The sequence below is a fragment of the Carcharodon carcharias genome, chromosome 6 (genome assembly GCF_017639515.1).
Source record: "Carcharodon carcharias isolate sCarCar2 chromosome 6, sCarCar2.pri, whole genome shotgun sequence".
Taxonomy (NCBI): domain Eukaryota; kingdom Metazoa; phylum Chordata; class Chondrichthyes; order Lamniformes; family Lamnidae; genus Carcharodon; species Carcharodon carcharias.
In genome coordinates, this window is record NC_054472.1 from 190,721,676 (window position 1) to 190,742,530 (window position 20,855).

The 20,855-nt window shown below is 46.6% G+C and overlaps 1 protein-coding gene across 1 annotated transcript in view; it reads left to right on the forward strand.

Annotated features, from left to right (window-relative positions):
* The window catches only part of si:ch73-173p19.1, a 79,376-nt gene that overhangs the window by 52,630 nt on the left and 5,891 nt on the right, over window positions 1-20,855 (forward strand). Inside the window, exons 7-15 of the mRNA XM_041189044.1 lie at window positions 1,206-1,328; window positions 8,898-8,994; window positions 9,534-9,745; window positions 9,927-10,169; window positions 14,274-14,372; window positions 17,529-17,722; window positions 18,863-19,037; window positions 19,701-19,857; window positions 20,650-20,803. Coding sequence (XP_041044978.1) covers window positions 1,206-1,328; window positions 8,898-8,994; window positions 9,534-9,745; window positions 9,927-10,169; window positions 14,274-14,372; window positions 17,529-17,722; window positions 18,863-19,037; window positions 19,701-19,857; window positions 20,650-20,803 — 1,454 coding nt within the window. The remainder of the gene's footprint in view (window positions 1-1,205; window positions 1,329-8,897; window positions 8,995-9,533; window positions 9,746-9,926; window positions 10,170-14,273; window positions 14,373-17,528; window positions 17,723-18,862; window positions 19,038-19,700; window positions 19,858-20,649; window positions 20,804-20,855) is intronic.

Sequence of the window (20,855 nt, forward strand, 5' to 3'; positions counted from 1 at the left end):
AGTAAATCTCCCTCTACACTGTCCCCATCAAACACACCCAGGACAGGTACAGCACGGGGTTAGATACAGAGTAAAGCTCCCTCTACACTGTCCCCATCAAACACTCCCAGGACAGGTACAGCACGGGGTTAGATACAGAGTAAAGCTCCCTCAACACTGTCCCCATCAAACACTCCCAACACAGGTATAGCACGGGGTTAGATACAGAGTAAAGCTCCCTCTACACTGTCCCCATCAAACACTCCCAGGACAGGTACAGCACGGGGTTAGATACAGAGTAATGCTCCCTCTACACTGTCCCCATCAAACACTCCCAGGACAGGTATAGCACGGGGTTAGATACAGAGTAAAGCTCCCTCTACACTGTCCCCATCAAACACTCCCAGGACAGGTACAGCACAGGGTTAGATACAGAGTAATGCTCCCTCTACACTGTCCCCATCAAACACTCCCAGGACAGGTACAGCACGGGGTTAGATACAGAGTAAAGCTCCCTCAACACTGTCCCCATCAATCACTCCCAGGACAGGTACAGCACGGGGTTAGATACAGAGTAAAGCTCCCTCTACACTGTCCCCATCAAACACTCCCAGGACAGGTACAGCACGGGGTTAGATACAGAGTAAAGCTCCCTCAACACTGTCCCCATCAAACAATCCCAGGACAGGTACAGCACGGGGTTAGATACAGAGTAAAGCTCCCTCAACACTGTCCCCATCAAACACTCCCAGGACAGGTACAGCACGGGGTTAGATACAGAGTAAATCTCCCTCTACACCATTACCCATCAAACACTCCCAGGACAGGTACAGCACGGGGTTAGATACAGAGTAAATCTCCCTCTACACCATTACCCATCAAACACTCCCAGGGCAGGTACAGCATGAGGTTAGATACAGAGTAAAGCTCCCTCTACACACTCCCCACCAGGACAGACACAATACCTCCTCTGCTGAAACATATCAGTGCCCCTGGCTGGACACCAGTCACCCCTGAGTGAGACTGGCAGCTTTTTGTGCTGAGGCCCATGGACCATTATGTGCCAGGGAATAGGTTGAGATTTTGGACTGAAGAGATTTTGGTTCCACCCTCTGAGCTGGATTCCAAGCGAGCTCTGAGAGACCGAATCGAGTGGCTGGTCTGTGATGCTCTGAGCTCCTTACCCTGACAGGCGCTAATCCTGCGGTGTTTGTGTTACTGTGCAGGTCGTGGTCAGAAGCTGGTGACTGCTGACCATGGAGAGTTACCGAAAGCCAATGAAGGGAGACCTGATCCAAGCGGGAGAGAAGTGGAGAACCTCATCCCAGAGGATCAGCTCATTCCACCAGGTCAGTCAAGCTGAGGGGAGATGGGGCAATATTGACCTGAAGGTCCCAGCTAGCTGGGCAGATTACCAGAGTGAACAGGGTGAATACAAGTTAGCTGGAGAAGTATGACAACACATTGGGGGATAAAGAAAGACAGGGAGATAGACACTTAGAGGCATAAATGTAGCTAGAGCAAGAAAAGAAGGAATGTTACATTCCAGATTTTATATAAAACTGAATAGAGTTAATTAATTTTTGGGATGTAGGCGTTTATTACCCATCCCCAAGTGATATGATGCAACTGAATGTCTTGCTGGGCCACTTCACGGGGCTTTTAAGGGTGACCGGGCGGCGTGGGACTGGAGCCGCATACAGACCCCGACCAGTTAAGGATGGCAGGTATCCTTCCCTAAGTTAGTGAGCCAGTTGAGTTTTTACAACAATCTGACAGCTTCATTGTCACTTGCACTGGCCCCAGCACTTTCATTTCCAGATGTTATTTGTAAACCGAATTCAAATTCTCAGACTTATCTCAGTGGGATTTAAACTCACATTCTCTGGATTATTAGTCCAGAGCTATCCCCACTATATGACCAAAACTCAGAGATAAAAAGCAAGGGAAGCAAGCTCACCTTATTTTGGCTTCTGGAGCACCCTAGTTTTAATTGCTCTACCATTGGCGGCTGTGCCTTCAGTTGTCTATGCCCCAAGCTCCAGAATTCTCTCCCCTTCTCTCCTCCGCTAAGACACTCCTTAAAACCTACCTCTTTAACCACGCTTTTGGCCCTATGACCTAATATCTCCTTATGTGACTCAATATCTAATTTTGCTTTATAATACTTCTATGAAGTGTCATGGGATGTTTTATTATGTCAAAGTGATGATATACCTTTAAGTTGTTGAAGTAATGTCGAATTTTTACAAGGCATCAATCATTTTCTTGGGGGTTATGGCAAGTAATGTATGTAACCTCCATGAGATTTTTAGCCCAGTGTTTCTGAATTCGAGTCTACAGCACAGAAACAGGCCATTTGGCCCAAAGAGCTTGTGCTGGTATTTATGCGCCACATGAGCCTCCTCCCACTTTCTTCATCTGACCCTGCCTCACCATATCCTTCTGTTCCTTTCTGCCTCATTTGTTCACTCATCTTCCCCTTAAATATATCTATATTATTGTTACAATCGGGATGGGAGGAGTGTGTGAATTATCAAGTTCCACTGCTCTGCAGGCCGTACCATTCATTTACATGTTCAATTTTCTCATCGAAATGGCCAATCGCTTACCTACACCTCTAGTACCCCGAGGAAATACTCTGATCAGGCTTCTTTCAAAAAACTGGTTGGTTAATTTATTATGAAACAAAACTCCTTTTAAACAAGTTTCAAGAACTGGTTGACACACGATTGTAATCTGGAAGTGTAACCAACTAAGCCTTTTAAACTTACCCAGCACACAGACAAGCACGCACAGACACACACGCACACAGACACACAGACACAGACACACACACGTAGACACACACACACGCAGACACGCACATGCAGACACGCAGACACGCGCAGACACACGCACACTCAGACACACGCACACACACACAGACAAACAAAAGACACACAGGTAGTCTCTGCAGTGTTGGGCGGATGGAAAAAAAAAGCTCACTTAAAAAGGGGGGAAAAGAAATTAAAGTTTGCGGAAGTTCGAGCATTTCGAAGTTCCCTCAGGTGATGACGTTGGGCCCAGTAGATTTCGGGAAGTTCACCAACGATGCTTTAGTGTGGCGGAGAGTATAGCTGGACCAATTCTCCCTGTCTCAGCTAGCAAGTCCAAAATTATCCAGACAAGTTACACTCAGATGAGGATTAACTGGCTACAGGTCGAGAACCCCGCATGTTTCTCAAAGCTAGAGGGGAGGGAGCCAGTCAGGGTGGCCTTCTGCTCTCAGCCTTTCCACAACAAGACTGAAAGCAAAAGCACAGGTTCAAACTTAAGGTTTGCCTCTGCCATGTGATTGCCTTTATGTCTTCCAGCTTTTCATTAATTTAAGTGCCTTGCAGTTCAAAACAAACAACTCCTCAAATATCATTGTAGGGAGGGGCCTGAGAGTCCCTTTCGGAGTCTCACTTAGGTTCAGAGCCGTGCTCTAGACGTAACAGGAATGAGTGACTACGACAAGTAATGTGTTAAAACAGCAATTTTATTGAATAATGATAATAATAATGATATAACAAATATAATATATTAAAAAAATAAAAAGAAAGATAACTTTATTGAAAGGAGAAAGCACTTTATATAATATATTAGAAGAAAGATTTTTCTAAAGCACAAACAATAAACCCAATTTAGTCTACCCCACGACAGCTCCCCTAAATGGATAGCCTCAACTTAGTTTGTTCCACTATAGCACCCTAAATTTGTACATCCATTACTATCTCCTTGGTGCATACATTGCCGAGTTGCTGAGTAACCTATGGGTGGGCGCTACGGTCAGTCACTCTGTTCCTGACACTCCCTCCTGTCTTCAGTGGTGACTATTTCACTCTGGCTGCAACGACGACCCCTCGAAGCAGCGTCCCTTTAAGCCAAATTTTTGGCTCCATGCCAGCCTTCCGAGGCCCGGCACAGGCTTTTCCTAAAACAAGTCTCGGTTCTCATCAATTCTCACAGGCACTGCAAGGCCACACAGACTTCGCAACATCCGAGTTGCTTACGTATCTTTTGATGGAGTCTTCCCATCTGTCATCATGTGTGACGTCCATCACCAAACTTCATCTTCTGATATAAAAGCAAAATATTGCGAATGCTGGAAAATCTGAAATAAAAACAGAAAACGCTAGAAAAACTCAGGACTGGCAGCGTCTGTAGAGAGAGAGAGAGAGTCATATGGACTCGAAACATTAACTCCGTTTCTCTCTCCACAGGTGCTCCCAGACCTGCTGAGTTGCTGCAGCATTTTCAGTTTTTATTTCATCTCCTGATGACCAGACTAGGTGATCACCATAAGGTCACTCACCACCCTGGCCTGTAGTCCAAAGGCCACTGAATGCAGTAAGAAGAAGGGTTTCTGATAGACAAAGATTTTAGTATTCTAGCTTGAAAAATGGAAAATAAAGATGTAGTTTAAATACCATCTGTGTGCAAAACACAAACATACAAACTAGGAGCAGGAGTAGGCCATTCAGCCCTTCGAGTCTGCTCCGCCATTCATTATGATCATGGCTGATTATCCAACTCAATAGCCTGCTCCCGCTTTCTCCCCATATCCTTTGATCCCTTTTGCCCCAAGAGCTATATCTAACTCCTTCTTGAAAACATACAATGTTTTGGTCTCAACTACTTTTCTGTGGTAACGAATTCCACAGACTCACCACTCTCTGGGTGAAGGAATTTCTCCTCATCTCAGTCTTAAATGGTCTACACCATATCCTCAGACTGTGACCCCTGGTTCTGGACTCCCCCACCATCGGGAACATCCTTCCTACATCTACCCTGTCTAGTCCTGTTAGAATTTTATAGGTTTCTATGAAATCCCCCCTCATTCTTCTGAACTCCAGCGAATATAATCCTAATCGACTCAATCTCTCCTCATATGTCAGTCCCACCATCCCAGGAATCAGTCGGGTAAACCTTCGCTGCACTCCCTCTATAGCAACAACATCCTTCCTCAGATAAGGAGAGCAAAACTGCCCACAATATTTCAGGTGCGGTCTCACCAAGGCCCTGTACAATTGCAGCAAGACATCCCTGCTCCTGTACTCGAATCCTCTGGCTATGAAGGCCAACATACCATTTGCCTTCTTTACCACCTGCTGCACCTGTATGCTTACCTTCAGCAACTGGTGTATGAGGACACCCAGGTCTCATTGCACATTCTCCTCTCTCAATTTATAGCCATTCAGATAATAATCTGCCTTCCTGTTTTTGCTACCAAAGTGGATAACCTCACATTTATCTACATTATACTGCATCTGTCATGCATTTGCCCACTCACTCAGCTTGTCCAAATCACACTGAAGCATCTCTGCATCCTCCTCACTGCTCACCCTCCCACCCAGCTTTATGTCATCTGAAAATTGGATATATTACATTTAGTTCCCTCATCTAAATCATTAATATATATTGTGAATAACTGGGGTCCCAGCACCGATCCCTGCGGTACCCCACTAGTCACTGCCTGCCATTTGGAAAAAGACCTGTTTATTCCTGCTCTTTGTTTCCTGTCTGCCAACCAGTTTTCTATCCATCTCAATACACTTCCCCCAATCCCATGCGCTTTAATTTTACACGCTAATCTCTTATGTGGGACTTTGTCGAAAGCCTTCTGAAAGTCCAAATAAACCACATGCACTGGCTCCCCCTCATCAACTCTACTAGGTACATACTCGAAAAATTCCAGTAGATTTGTCAAGCATGATTTCCCTTTCATAAATCCATGCTGACTCTGTCTGATTCTGCCACTGTTTTCCAAGTGCTCAGCTTTTAAATCTTTTGTAATGGGCTCTAGAATTTTCCCCACTACCAATGCCAGGCTGACTGGCCTATAATTCCCTGTTTTCTCTCTACCTTCCTGTGGTGACCAGTATGAAAAAAACAAGGTCTGGGAAAACAGGTCACGACTGATCATTATTGATTAATTAATCAAAGCACAATCATTTTTGGGTTAAGATCAATGTCAACCAAGTAAGACTCAATACAAAATAACTTTAAATATTCACTATAGGTTTAAAATCAAGAGCAAAGCAGAAATAAAATGCAAAAATACAAAATTGCAAAAATTAGTAGCTGCAGGCCTGCAAGCCTCAGGTCTACACCATCTCGCTCAGGTGATTTCTCGGAAGAGGCCTGCATGTTAACAGTTCCAAGGTGAACTTATGACCCTTTTTTAAAAATAAACTCCCAGGCAGCCTTCAAATGTCCAAATACTGCCGTGTCCTTCCATATTTTTGAAAAGAAAAGTGCGGTTTACAGAAATATGATTCTAACCTGATAATCTACATCTCAGAGTTCTTAAGGAAGTGGCCCAAGAAATAGTAGATGCATTGGTGGTCATCTTCCGAGACTCTATAGACTCTGGAACAGTTCCTACAGACTGGAGGGTAGCTAATGTAACCCCACTGTTTAAAAAGGGAGCCAGAGAGAAAACAGGGAATTATAGACCAGTCAGCCTGACGTTGGTAGTGGGGAAAACTCCAGATTCCATTATAAAAGATTTAATAACTGAGCACGTGGAAAACAGTGGCAGAATTGGACAGAGTCGGCATGGATTTATGAAAGGGAAATCATTCTTGACAAATCTACTGGAATTTTTCAAGGATGTAACTAGTAGAGTTGATGAGGGGGAGAGCCAGTGTGTATGGTTTATTTGGACTTTCAGAAGGCTTTCAACAAAGTCCCACATAAAAGATTGGCGTGTAAAATTAAAGCACATGGGATTCGGGGTCGTGTATTGAGATGGATAGAAAACTGGTTGGCAGACAGGAAACAAAGAGTAGGAATAAACGGGTCTTTTTCCAAATGGCAGGCAGTAACTGGTGGGGTACCGCAGGGATCGGTGCTGGGACCCCAGTTATTCACTATATATATTAATGCTTTAGATGAGGGAATTAAATGTAATATCTTCAAATTTGCAGATGACATAAAGCTGGGTGGGAAGGTAAGCTGTGAGGAGGATACAGAGATGCTTCAGTGTGATTTGGACAAGTTGAGTGAGTGGACAAATGCATGGCTGATGCAGTATAACGTGGATAAACGTGATGTTATCCACTTTGGTAGCAAAAACAGGAAGGCAGATTATCATCTGAATGGCTATAAATTGAGAGAGAGGAATGTGCAACGATACCTAGGTATCCTTGTACACCAGTCGCTGAAGGTAAGCATGCAGGTGTAGCAGGCAGTAAAGAAGGCAAATGGTATGTTGGCCTTCATAGCCAGAAGATTTGGGTACAGGAACAGAGATGTCTTGCTGCAATTGTACAGGGCCTTGGTGAGACCACACCTGGAATATTGTGTGCAGTTTTGGTCTCCTTATCTGAGGAAGGATCTTCTTGCTATAGAGGGAGCGCAGCGAAGGTTTACTCGACTGATTCCTGGGATGGCGGGACTGACATATGAGGAGAGGTTGAGTCGATTAGGATTATATTTGCTGGAGTTCAGAAAAATGAGGAGGGACCTCATAGAAACCTATAAAATTCTAACAGGACTAGACAGGGTAGATGCAGGAATGATGTTCCCGGTGGTGGGTGAGTCCGGCATCAGGGGTCACAGTCTGAGGATACTGGGTAGACCATTTAGGACTGAGATGAGGAGAAATTTCTTCACCCAGAGAGTGGTGAGCCTGTGGAATTCGCTACCACAGAAAGTAGTTGAGACCAAACATTGTATGTTTTCAAGAAGGAGTTAGATAAAGCTCTTGGGGTGAAAGGGATCAAAGGGTATGGGGAGAAAGCGGGAGCAGGCTATTGAGTTGGATGATCAGCCATGATAATGAATGGCAGAGCAGACTCGAAGGGCCGAATGGCCTACTCCTCCTAGTTTCTATGTTTCTATGTAACACTATTCACCTCAACCACACCCTGTGGTCATGACTTCTACATTCTCACCACTTCCTGGGTAAAGAAGTTTCCCCTGAATTCCCGATTGGATTTATTAGTTACTCTTTGATATTTATCGTCCTTAATTCTGATCTACCCTATTAAGCCCTGCCATAATTTTAAAGACCTTGATCAGGTCACCCCTCAACCTTCTCTTTTCTGGAGGTAAGAGCCCCAGCCTGATCAGTCCTTGTGACAGTTATACCCTCTCAGTTCTGGTATCTTCCATGTAAATCTTTATTGCTCCCACAGCAAGTAACTGGGAAGGCAAATAAAATGTTGGCCTTTATTGTAAGGGGGATGGAGTATAAAAGTAGGGAAGTCTTGCTACAACTGTACAGAACCTTAGTGAGACTGCACTTGGAGTACTGCGTAGAGTTTTGGTTTAGGAGGGATATACTTGCAGTGGAAGCAATTCAGAGAAGGTTCACTCGATGAGGGGTTTTGTCTTATGAGGAAAGGTTGAGCAGGTTGGGTCTATACTAATTGGGGTTCAAAAGAATTAAAGGTGATCATATCGAAACATATAAGATTCCGAGAAGGGCTTGAGGGAGTAAGTGCTGAGAGGATGTTTCCCCTCATGGGAAATCTAGAATTAGAGAGCACAGTTTCAAAATAAGGAGTCTCCCATTTAAGACAGAGCTGAAGAGAAATTTCTTCTCTCTGAGGGTGGTTCGTCTGTGGAATTCTCTTTCCCAGAGAGCAGTGAAGGCTGGGTCATTGAATATATTCAAGGCTGAGTTAGACAGATTTTTGCTCTGCAAGGGAGTCGAGAGTTAAGGGAGGCCGACTGTAAAGTGGAGTTAAGGCCACAGTCAGATCAGCTGTGATCTTATGTAATGGTGGAACAGGCTCGAGGGACCGAATGGCCGACTCTTGCTTCTAGTTCTTAAGACCTTATGTTCCTCAGTGCCTCTATATCTGTTTTTTTTATAAAATGGACAGAAGTCCAAGCGTAATCTGATGAGACCAGAACTAAAAGGTTTTGAACTTGTTTCCTAGCCTTTGACCCAGAAGTGATCTTTCGTCAAAATGGAAACCGAATCAGGAGTGGGTTTGAACCCCGCTACCAGTGGCCCAATCAGGGCAACCGTCTCAGGTGGGTGCAAACAGCCAATCAGTGAGTTCCTCTTTAATCAACTCACCTTGCATTTATATAGTGCCTTTAATGCAGAAAAAGTGTCACAAGGTGCTTCATAGCACCTGGCAAAGTGTTTCAGGTAAGCAGCCGAGTGAAGAAACCTTCACTCCATCCGATTGCATGGGCTGAAGTTGGACACGATCACTATTGGCTGACTAACCACCTAGTCTTCAATTTTGGTGTCCGTGACCTTTCCCAGTGTGGGATAGGATACCTGCCCTGGAGTGTTTGGTGCGATACTGAGCGCCCAAATTGTGCTGTTCCATTTCCCAGCACAAAGTCTGATGTGTGGGTAAGTCAGAATTTTCACTACTCCTGCTGCTGGCTGGAACCACTCGATCTAAAACCAACCACCCCCCCTCTGCTCCCCTCAAATTGGCTGCAGTTGTGCGGTGAGTGCAGGCCCCTCTCGAGCTGGCCCTACTCCAAGGGCCCAGCGCAGCCAAACCCACCACGATGCAGGGACTTAACTGTCGTCACTTGCCTTTGTGCCGCAGGGAGGCCAGGGAGGGCGCATCCAGTCAGGATGGCCCTCGGCAGCAGGACCTACCCACCGTGGCAGCCCAGGCTGCCATAGAGCGCCTGAACAGAGCGGCAGAGATGGAGGCCAGCCACTTGACACCGTCCTCGCAGAAGAAACCATGTCGGGCCACGTTGGTGCCTTCACTCTTCAAGATGGCAACCGGAGGAGCAGTTGCGCTGATGACAGGTGCGTGCGGGCGCAGTCCGAGTGTGTTGCTGATTCAGGAAGGGTGGCTCCGGGGGGTTACAGCAAGGGGGGGGGGGGGGCGGGATCTGATGCCCTGCTCAAAGTGGGTTCTGCTTTGTTGTTTTAACTGTTTGTCACTGTGCCCGCTGTTCATTTTACTCTGGTACGTTGTGTTATGTAGCTCCCAGTATGCAGTACAGTCGGAGCCTGGCGTGTCTGACCCCCGAACTTGCTGAGCACCTCCTGCTGCACATGATCAACGAGCGACTGCTGCGGCCCAAATCCTTCGAACTCTTCTTCGGATGTCAGATTCAGAAACTCGTCCTCAGTTGCTACCCCTATGCCACCAACGAGCTCCTCCGGCAGCTCCGAGCCTTCCATTCCCTCAAACACCTCAGCCTCACGTCCTGCTCCCTCATCACAGGTACTGCGACAAATCTCCGTTCTTCCACATGTCCCTCTGCCTTCTCCACCATCTGCCTCCAAACCCTCTTCCCTGGTTGATAGTAACTGCATTTTGTTCTGGCGGTGGGGGGGGTGGGGGGTGGGGTGGGGGCTGTGGGTGGGGTTGGGTGGGGGCGGGTTAGGGTGTCAGCAAGAGCTGTAATTATTACCCATTCCCAGTAGTTGCGCTGATAACGTGGTGATGAAGCTTCTCTTTGAAGCAGCTTTGATACAATTCAGTGTCTTGCTCGGCCCATTTCAGAGGGCAGTTAAGAGTCAACCACATCGCTGTGGGTCTGGAGTCACGTGTAGGCCAGACCAGGTTAGGATGGCAGATTTCCTTCCTTCCTTAGAGGGGGCATCTTAACATAGCAGTAATGTTACTGGACTAGTAATTCAGAGGCCTGGACTAAGGCTGTGGAGACTTGCACCCTGGGACGCAGGTTCACATCCCACCACGGCAAATTTAATTCATTTTTAAAAATCGTAATTAAAAGCTAGCCTTAGTAATGGTGACCATGAATCTATCATTGATTGTTGCAAAACCCCATCTGGGTCACTAATGCCCTTTAGGGAAGGAAATCTGCAGTCCTTACCTGGTCTGGCCTACATGTGACTCCAGACCCACAGCAACGGGGTTGACTCTTACTCCCTTGGAAATTGTCCAGCAAACAACTCTTGTTACAGTCGAGAAGGTAGCTCAATGCCACCTTCTCGGGGGAGGGGCACTGAGTGCCAGCCTTTCCAGTGACACCCACGTCCCATGAATGAATTAAGCTGGACATTAGTGAGCGAGTTGGGTTTTCCTGACAATGGGACAGTTTGCTGGTCACTGGTACTTTATCCCCAGCTTTTAATTCCCAGATTGTGTTAAATTGTATTCAAACTTTCAAACTGCTGTGGTGGAATTTGAACCCACAAAATTTGCGAGTTCCTGGTCCGTGCCTCGTGCTTTATTAACAATACCATAGCACTGCAGCACTGTCAGCTCCTACACTGACCTACAGTGGATGCATTGGGAACAGTTATCCCACACGTGATGGTCAGGTGCACGGTAGGGTCCCCCAGGGGTCACTATTCACATCACTGCTCTTCACAATCTTCATTAATGACCTAAACCTAGGGGCGCAGGGCAGAATTTCAACATATGTAGATGATACAAAACTTGGAAGTGTTGTGTGAACTGCAAGGAGGTTGGTGATAGGCGACAAGAGGACTTTGACAGGCTGGTGGAATGGGCTGGCAAGTGGCAGGTGAAATTTAATGCAGGGAAGCGTGAAGTGGCTCATTTGTTAGGAAGGACATGGAGCAACAGTATAAGATAAAGGGTACAACTCTAAAGGCCCTGCAGGAGCAGAGGGACCTGGGTGTATAGGTGTATAACTCCTTGAAGGTGGCAGGTCAGGTTGAGAGAGTGGTTAATAAAACATACAGCATCCTGGACTTTATCAGTAGGGTCATAGAGAACAAGAACAAGGAGGTTATGTTGTATAAGACAGCAGTTCAGCCTCAGTTGGAGTACTGCGTCCAGTTCTGGGCACCACATTTTAGGAAGGATGTGAAGGCATTGGACAGAACGCAAAGTAGATTCACGGAGAATGGTTCTAGTGTTGAGAAACTTCAGTTATGAAGTAAGGTCGGAGAAGGCGGGACTCGTTTCCTTGGAGATGAGAAGGATGAGAGGAGATTTGATAGAGGGATTCAAAATCACGGGGGCCCCAGACAGAGTAGATAGGGAGAAACTGTTCCCATTGGCGGAAGGATCGAGAGCCAGAGGGTACAGAAATAAAGTGATTGGTAAAAGTAGCAAAAGTGATACAAGAAATAACTTGTTCACACATTGAGTGGTTAGGGTCACTGCCTGAGAGTCTGTTGGAGGCAGATTCATTCGAGGCTTTCAAAAGGGAATTAGATGATTATTTGCATCCTCTTAAGAATTGTACCTATATATTGTCTGTCCATGCTTGTCCTACGAAAATGTACCACCTCTCATTTTTCTGCATTGAGCTTCATCTGCCACCTATCCCCCCATTCTACCAACTTGTCTATGTCCTTTTGAAGCTCAATTATGTCCACCTTACAGTTCCCAATGCCTCCAAGTCTTGTATCCTCTGCAAATTTTGAAAATGTTCCCTGTACACCAAGGTCTGGATATATATGCCTGCTGGAAGTTAGTGTGTAAGATTACACATGTATCTCGTGGGCATGGATCAGACAGCAGGAGCCAATGTCAAGGAGTAAGGTGTAGAGTGGTGTAGTACTTCATGTTACTAGGGAAGTAACACATCAAACATGAGTTAGATGCAGAGTAAAGTTCCATCTATATTGTCCCTTTCAAACACTCCCAGGGCAGGTACAGCACAAGGTTAGATATCTTACAATAAATTCCAATAACAACACTATATCTTCCTGACAGTTAGATACAAATTAAAGCTCCCTCTATCACATCAAACACTCCCAGGGCAGGTGCAGCACGGGGTTAGATGCAGAGTAAAGCTCCCTCTACACTGTCTCATCAAACACTCCCAGGGCAGGTGCAGCACGGGGTTAGATGCAGAGTAAAGCTCCCTCTACACTGTCTCATCAAACACTCCCAGGACAGGTACAGCACGGGGTTAGATGCAGAATAAATCTCCCTCTACACTGTTCCTATCAAACACTCCCAGGGCAGGTGCAGCATGGGGTTAGATGCAGAGTAAAGTTCCCTCTACACTGCCCCTGTCAAATACTCCCAGGGTAGGTATAGCACGGGGTTAGATGCAGAGTAAAGCTCCCTCTACACTGTCTCATCAAACACTCCCAGGGCAGGTGCAGCACGGGGTTAGATGCAGAATAAATCTCCCTCTACACTGTTCCTATCAAACACTCCCAGGGCAGGTGCAGCACGGGGTTAGATGCAGAATAAATCTCCCTCTACACTGTCCCTATCAAACACTCCCAGGGCAGGTGCAGCATGGGGTTAGATGCAGAGTAAAGTTCCCTCTACACTGCCCCTGTCAAATACTCCCAGGGTAGGTATAGCACGGTTAAAAGTAATGCGCTCTCGCTGTCATTCCTTCAGACTAAGTGTAATATTGCATATATTAAAGCCCCCTCCCTGGAGGTGAGCTTCCCCTGCTGTTGTGTCACCGATTCACTTGCCCAAGAAGTCCCTGCAATTGCCTGTGTTTGCTATATTGAAAAGTGACTCTGAGTTTGCAGATGCCACCTATCCACAGGTAGAAATGTTACACATTGCCAGGCAGGTCAGGTTAAATTTGATTCGGTTCTGCGCTTCCTCAATGATTCCTATTCTGATACGGTGCATTAGATTCTCTGATTGCTTCATTGAATCAACTCACTGCTGGGTCATTGATGGAGGGGAGGAGGCTATAATTGGCAGCGCGTGTCTCTGGATGTGGGAGAGGTCCCAGGTATGTGAGGGCAGCAGTGAGCTGGCCTGTGATGCTCTTTGTGGCTCCACAGCCTGACGCTAACAGGGCAAACATGGACTTGTGTGTGGGAACGAGAAGTTGGGGCAGATGGAAATATACAACAGCAGGAAGCGGAATTTAAGATTGGGAAAGGAGGAAGACAGAAAGACTAGTATTTGTGCACATCATTCTCCCACAAACAGCATTGTGATAATGTCCTGTTTTCAGTGATGTTAACTGAGGGATAAACATTGACCAGGGCACCGGGAAGAATCCCAGTACCAAAATGGGACCATTTACAGGCAGCTGAGACGCCCTATTTTGTCTGAAGGTCAGAACCATCAACCATGTAGCACTCCCTCAGTACTGACCCTCTGACAGTGCTGCACACCCCCCAGTACTGATCCTCTGACAGTGCTGCACACCCCCCAGTACTGATCCTCTGACAGTGCTGCACACCCCCCAGTACTGATCCTTAGACAGTGCAGCACACCCCCCAGTACTGATCCTCTGACAGTGCTGCACACCCCCAGTACTGATCCTTAGACAGTGCAGCATTCCCTCAGTACTGATGCTCCCCCCTCGCTCCCCCCTTGCCTCTCACCCCCTCGTCTCCCCCCTCCCTCTCTTATCTCCCCCCTCCCTCACTCTGCCTCTTTCTCCTGCTGTAGATTCCGGGCTGGAAGTTGTGTCGAACCTGCAGAGGCTGCAACACCTGAACCTTGCGGCCTGTGTGAAACTCACTGATCACTGTTTGTGCAGCTTCAAAGGTCAGTCTCGAATTCTCACCAACTCTGAAGGAATGTGCTGCGAGGGTGACTTTATCAGCTAATAGTTACACTCCGGGTTTCAGTTCTATGGGGGAAGAGGGGGTGCAGTTGTCGGGATGTCAACACCCAGCGGAGGTTCGGGAATGTGAACGAGATGGGGGAGGGTGCTGAGTGTGTTGTGAAATTGGGGTGGGAGATGCAGTGAGTGACGAGCAAACGGGTTAGCCAGGGAGGCTGAGGGTGTGATGGGGGGAAGGATACCATCTGGGGGCACGCACAGTGTTGGAATGGTTCCAGTTTAACCATGGAAGAGTTACAATGCAGAATGAGGCCATTCAGCCCATTGTGCCTGCGCCGGCCAAAAAGGGAACAAAAAAACTAGCCACTCATTTTAATCCCACCTTCCAGCACCTGGTCCAAGGCCTTGCCGGTTACAGCGCCTCAGATGCAGATCTGGCTACTTTTTAAATGAGTTGAGTGTTTCAGTCTCAGCCTCGTCCCCTCTAATTCTTCTGCCAATCACCTTAAATCTGTGCCCCTTGGTAATGGACCCCTCAGCTAGGGGAAACAGGTCTTTCCTGTCTACCCTATCTAGGTCCCTCATAATTTTGTACACCTCAATTAGGTCACCCCTTAGTCTCCTCTGTCCTAAAGAAAACAACCCTAGCCTATCCAATCTCTCCTCATAGCTGCAATTTTCCAGCCCTGGCAACATTCTTGTAAATCTCCTCTGTCTCTCCCCAGAGCAATTATGTCCTTCCTGTAATGTACACAGAACTGTACACAAGATTCCAGCTGTGGCCTAACCAGCATTTTATACAGTTCCATCATTACATCCCAGCTTTTGTATTCAGTACACCTTCCAATAAAGGAAAGCATTCCATTTGCTTTCTTCACCACCTTATCCACCTGTCCTGCCACCTTCAGGGACCTGTGGACATACACGCCAAGGTTTCTCACTTCCTCAACCCCTCTCAATAACTCTGTGCTTGTTGAGCATTCCTTTGCTCTCCCCAAATGCATCACCTCACACTTTTCCAGGTTAAGTTTCATTTGCCACTTTCAGCCCACTCAACCAAACCTTTGATATCATTCTGGAATCGATAGCTATCCTCTTCACTATCAACTACGCAGCCAATTTTTATGTCATATGCATATTTCCCAATCATGCCTCCCACACTTAAGTCAAAATCATACAACAAACAGCAGGGGTCCCTACACTGAGCCCTGTGGAACATCACTGGAAACTGTTTTCCATTCGCAAAAACATCCATGGACCATTGCCCTTTGTTTCCTGTCACTGAGCCAATTTTAGATCCAACCTGCCACCTTCCCTTGTATCCCATGGGATCTCACTTTCCTGACCAGTCTGCCATGTGGGACCTTGTCAAATGCTTTACTGAAATCCATGTAGATAACATCCACTGCATTACCCTCATCAATCCTCCTAGTTACTTCCTCAAAATATTCTATTAAGTTACTAAGACATAATCTTCCCCTAACAAAACCATGCTGACTGTCCCTGATCAACCCCTGTCTTTCTGAATGACAGTTTATCCTGCCTCTCAGAATTGTTTCCAATAATTTTCCCACCACTGAAGTCAGACTGACAGGTCTATAATTTTGTGGCCTATCCCTTGCATCCTTTTGAAATAATGGTACAATGTTCACAGACCTCTGATCCTCTGGGACCTCACCTGTAACTAGTGAGAATTGGAAAATGATCCTCAGAGCATCTACTGTTTCCTCTTTGGCTTCTTTCAACAACCTGGGATACAATCCTGGTGATTTATCCACCTTCAAGGATGCCGGTCCCTCCAGTACTTCCCCTCTCACTGAGCTTATTATATTTAATATTTCACACTTCTGCTCTTTAACTAGAATGTCTACATCCTCCCTCTCCTTAGTGAAGACAGAGACAAAGTACTCATTGAGATCCCTGCCCACATCTTCAGCATCAATCCACAAGTTACCATGTACATGTCTGACAGGCTTGACCTTTTGCTTGGTTATTCTCTTGCTCTTAATGTGCAGGTAAAACATCTTTGGGTTTTCTTTAATTTTACCTGCCAGTATTTTCTCGTATCCTCTCTTTGCTTTCCTAATTTCCATTTTTACTTCACCCCTATACCTTCTATATTCCTCTTCTCTCTACAGTATTATGTCTTTTGTGACTGTCATAAGCTTTCTTTTTCTGCTTTATCTTACCCTGTATGTTTCTGGATAACCAGGGGCTCTAGATTTGGCAGTACAAGCCTTTTTCTTTGTGGGGACATGTCTACACTCTGCCTGTAGAATCTCGCCTTTGAATGCCTCCCACTGATTGGACAGTTTTTCCTTCCAATAGCTGTATCCAATCCACTCTCATCAGCTCACCTCTCAGGTTCGTAAAATTTATCTTCCCTCAATGTAGAACTTTCACTCCTTTATCCTTTTCCATAATGATGCTTCATGTCTCTGCTCTGGGTAACTCTCCCTATGGACACTGGTCCTTTGTCTCTGCTCTGGGTAACTCTGTCTCTCTACAGTCATCCTCTGTCTGCTCTGGGTAACTCTCCCTCTCGACACTGGTCCTCTCCCTGCTCTGGGTAACTAACTCTCTCGACACTGGTCCTCTCTCTGCTCTGGGTAACTAACCCTCTCGACACTGGTCCTCTCTCTGCTCTGGGTAACTCTCCCTTTGATTGACTGGATGTACTGAGTATGTGGCAGGGGATTGGATGAGTGGTTGGATGTACTGAGTGTTTGGCAAGGGATTGAATGAGTGGTTGGATGTACTGAGTGTGTAGCAGGAGATTGGATGAGGTTGAAGAAAGCTTTAGAAAACTGATGTAAGGTTTCAAAGAGCAGGTTAGTTAATGGTGGAGTTTGGAATTGATGTCTCTTCCTCCTTCTCCTTGGTTAATGAGATATTCACACTATCCACAGTGTTTGAGTGTCTGTTTCATTGAGATATTCACATGGTCCATAGTGTTTGAGTGTCTGTTTCACTGAGATATTCACACGGTCCATAGTGTTTGAGTGTCTGTTTCATTGAGATATTCACACGGTCCATAGTGTTTGAGTGTCTGTTTCATTGAGATATTCACATGGTCCATAGTCTTTGAGTGTCTGTTTCATTCCCCAAAGTTTGTTCTGGATTTGTCTCTCTTTAAGGTTTGAATTCTCTTTCTCACCTGATCTTGGACCAGACCAAAGTAAGCGACTCAGGAATGACAGATTATCTGGCGTGTGCTCCTACATCACTTGTTCACCTCAGCCTGAATCAGACAGGCATCACTGAGAGAATGCTGACTGTCTTACCCGGAACTGTTCCCCAGCTCCGGCTTCTGAGCATCAAACAAACCAAGGTCAGTGAGTCATCGGAAACGATCCTGAACTGTGACGACACTCACGAGAGGATGATCATCGCAACTAGACGAGTTTATTCTGATCTGTGTCTTAACTCCCATTTACCCTCCATTTCTCTGTAAATCTTAACCCCCTTACCTAACAAAAATCTATTAACCTCAGTCTTGACATTTTCAGTTGACCCCCAGCCTCGACAGCTTTTTGGGGGAGTGAGTTCCAGATTTCCACTCCCCTTTGTGTGAAGAAGTGCTTCACTGATGTCCAGGTTTCACAGACACTTCATGGGGTCTCAGCTCAGCGGTGGGTGAGCAGATACTATTCACTCCTGATCATTATCCCATGCGGTCTGCTGGATAAGTGAGTGAGGAGAGTCTGGGTTCCCCGACTCCTAACACAGTCTCCTGGCACTCTGTCTGTCTGTTTCACTGGGGAATGGGCAGGATTATGATCAGTAAATTGAGAGGCAGCAGTGAGCACCTTCAGGAGCTTGGAATGGGGGTTGGGGATGAAACTTGTGTGAGTGGGTTTAAGCCTCTCCCCTCCCTATCACAATAACCTCCAGGATCTCTGCACTGTACCAATTCTGACATCTTGAGCATTCCAGATTTTAACCGGTCCACCATTGGCACTGTGCCTTCAGCTGGCTGGGCCCCAAGCTCTAGAATCCTTTCCTTAAACCTTTACATCCCTCTCTCCTCCTTTAAGACACTGTTTAAAACTGACCTGGTTGACCAAGCTTTGGGCTGCCTGTTCTATTATCACCTTATATAGCCTGGTCTCATATTTTGTTTTATAATGTTCCTGTGAAGCACCTTAGGATATTTTTCTATGTTAAAGGTGCTACATGAATGCAAGTGTGTGTGTGGAAGTGTTGAAGATTCTATGTAATATGTATACAATGTTTGTGCAAGCACACGGACATGTTAAATAATGTGTGTGGGTGATCTGTTAAATACTGCATGTTAAAATTGTGTGTGTGTTGGGGCAGTGTTAATGCATGAGTTTGTCTTAGTGAGTGTGTGTGTTGTATTGGGAGGGAGCATTAACGTGTGTTTGTGTTTGGGGTTTGGCGGTGAGTGTTAATACGTGTGTGTTCAGTCTTGGTTGCTCCTGTTTTCATTCTCTCTCTCCACCTCCAGGTGTGTGATGTCTCGGCGCTGAAGGACCTGCCAGCTCTACAGACCCTCCACTTGGACAACAACAATATCACAGAGAGCTCACTTCAGGCACTGAGCTCTCACCCCACCCTGTCCTCACTCAGTGTGTACGGACTGCACTCACTCAGCGGAGATGTTACACTGAAGATTATCTCAGGTCTGGTAGTGATACACTCAACCGAGTTCCAAATGAGCAGTGGCAGGTCCTGCACTCTCCTCTGGCTTTACACATTAATACATCAGGACATTCTCAACCCACTTAGAACTGGCCCATTCACACAACCTTACTCTGTATCTAACCCTGTGCTGTACCTGCCCTGGGAGAGTTCGATGGGGACAGTGTAGAGGGAGCTTTACTCTGTATCTAACCCCGTGCTGTACCTTCCTGGGAGTGTTTGATGGGGACGGTGTAGAGGGAGCTTTACTCTGTATCTAACCCCGTGCTGTACCTATCCTGGGAGTGTTTGATGGGGACAGTGTAGAGGGAGCTTTACTCTGTATCTAACCCCGTGCTGTACCTGTCCTGGGAGTGTTTGATGGGGACAGTGTAGAGGGAGCTTTACTCTGTATCTAACCCCGTGCTGTACCTGTCCTGGGAGTGTTTGATGGGGACAGTGTAGAGGGAGCTTTACTCTGTATTTTATAGTATGTCTACATGCAGGCTGAGCATGGATGTGTTTCTAACTGTTGTGCTGGGTGTTTCTTGAACCAAATTAAATTTTCACACCCATGCTGCACTGTTACCATGTTTATTAATGAAGCGAATGGATTATGTAGAGAGGACACAGGACACTCACATTGTTTCCATCTCCTGCTCCAGGTCTCAATCTCACTCACCTCAAGCTCCCGGACAGGCACACGGTGAGCGACTCTGGACTCCGCTTCTTGTCTCACCTGGAGAGACTGATCGAGCTTGACCTCACCGACTATACACAGGTCACAGACCAAGGCATCAGCCACCTTGCCAGATTGCTGCGGTAAACTCTTTACCTGCTTATTCTTCAACCCTCCCTCAAACCAGCTCCACTAACTAAGCTGTGAATGTGGCACCCGATCAGAACAGTGCATGTGTCAGCCACAAGGTCTCAAACCTTGGGACAGGTGCCGAGCGATGCTAGCACATTCTACCTTGAGCAGCTGGGCTAGGTCATGCGGAGAAATCCATGGCTCAGGGTTGTTCTGAGGCACACAGTATGGTGTGGATGAACCAGGACCCATACCGAGAGAGCTGAACTGACCAGCCATGGGTTCGTCCTGTATCAAGGAACTGACCAATCACGCGTCTTTCTTGAGAGTGTCAAGGAATCGATTGGTCACAGCATAGGACCTTGCCTCTGATCAGTGTCGAGTGACCCATTGGCCTTAATCCTAACAGTTTACCACCTTGACCATCCTGATCACTACGTTATGTGGGCTGCTAGAATAGGGGCAGTGTCCACACGCGTGTTGTGTTTGTGCGGCTTGTGCACAATTGTGCACGGGGAGTGTGTGTTGGTGTGTAGGGAGTATGCACATTGTCATGCTGTGCGTGCATCCACACCACCTGTCTGTACAGCATGTGTGTGTTTGTGTAACACTTGTGTATACGTGTGTGTGTGTGTGTGTGTGATATTTGTATGTGGCGAGTATGCATGTACGAGTATATAAGTGAGTGTGGCGGGTCTGTGTGCGGTGAGTCTACAGTTTTGTATGTGTTCCTTCCTTTTTTTTAAACGTTTGCTTTGTGTCCCGGTCAGACAGCTCGGTAATGGCTGCCTCTGTTTGTACAGGTTGACCAAGCTTTCCCTGAGCAACACGCTCATGACAGACGCTGGGTTAGTTCACCTGCAGCACCTGAAGAATCTCGAGGAGCTTTGCCTGGACCGCACCAGCGTCAGCAGCAAAGGAGTAGCTCAGTGTATCAGGAATCTGCCTCATTTACAGGTCTGGGACGGAGCTCACATATAGACACTGTCGCTGGGGTGGGGGGGGGAAA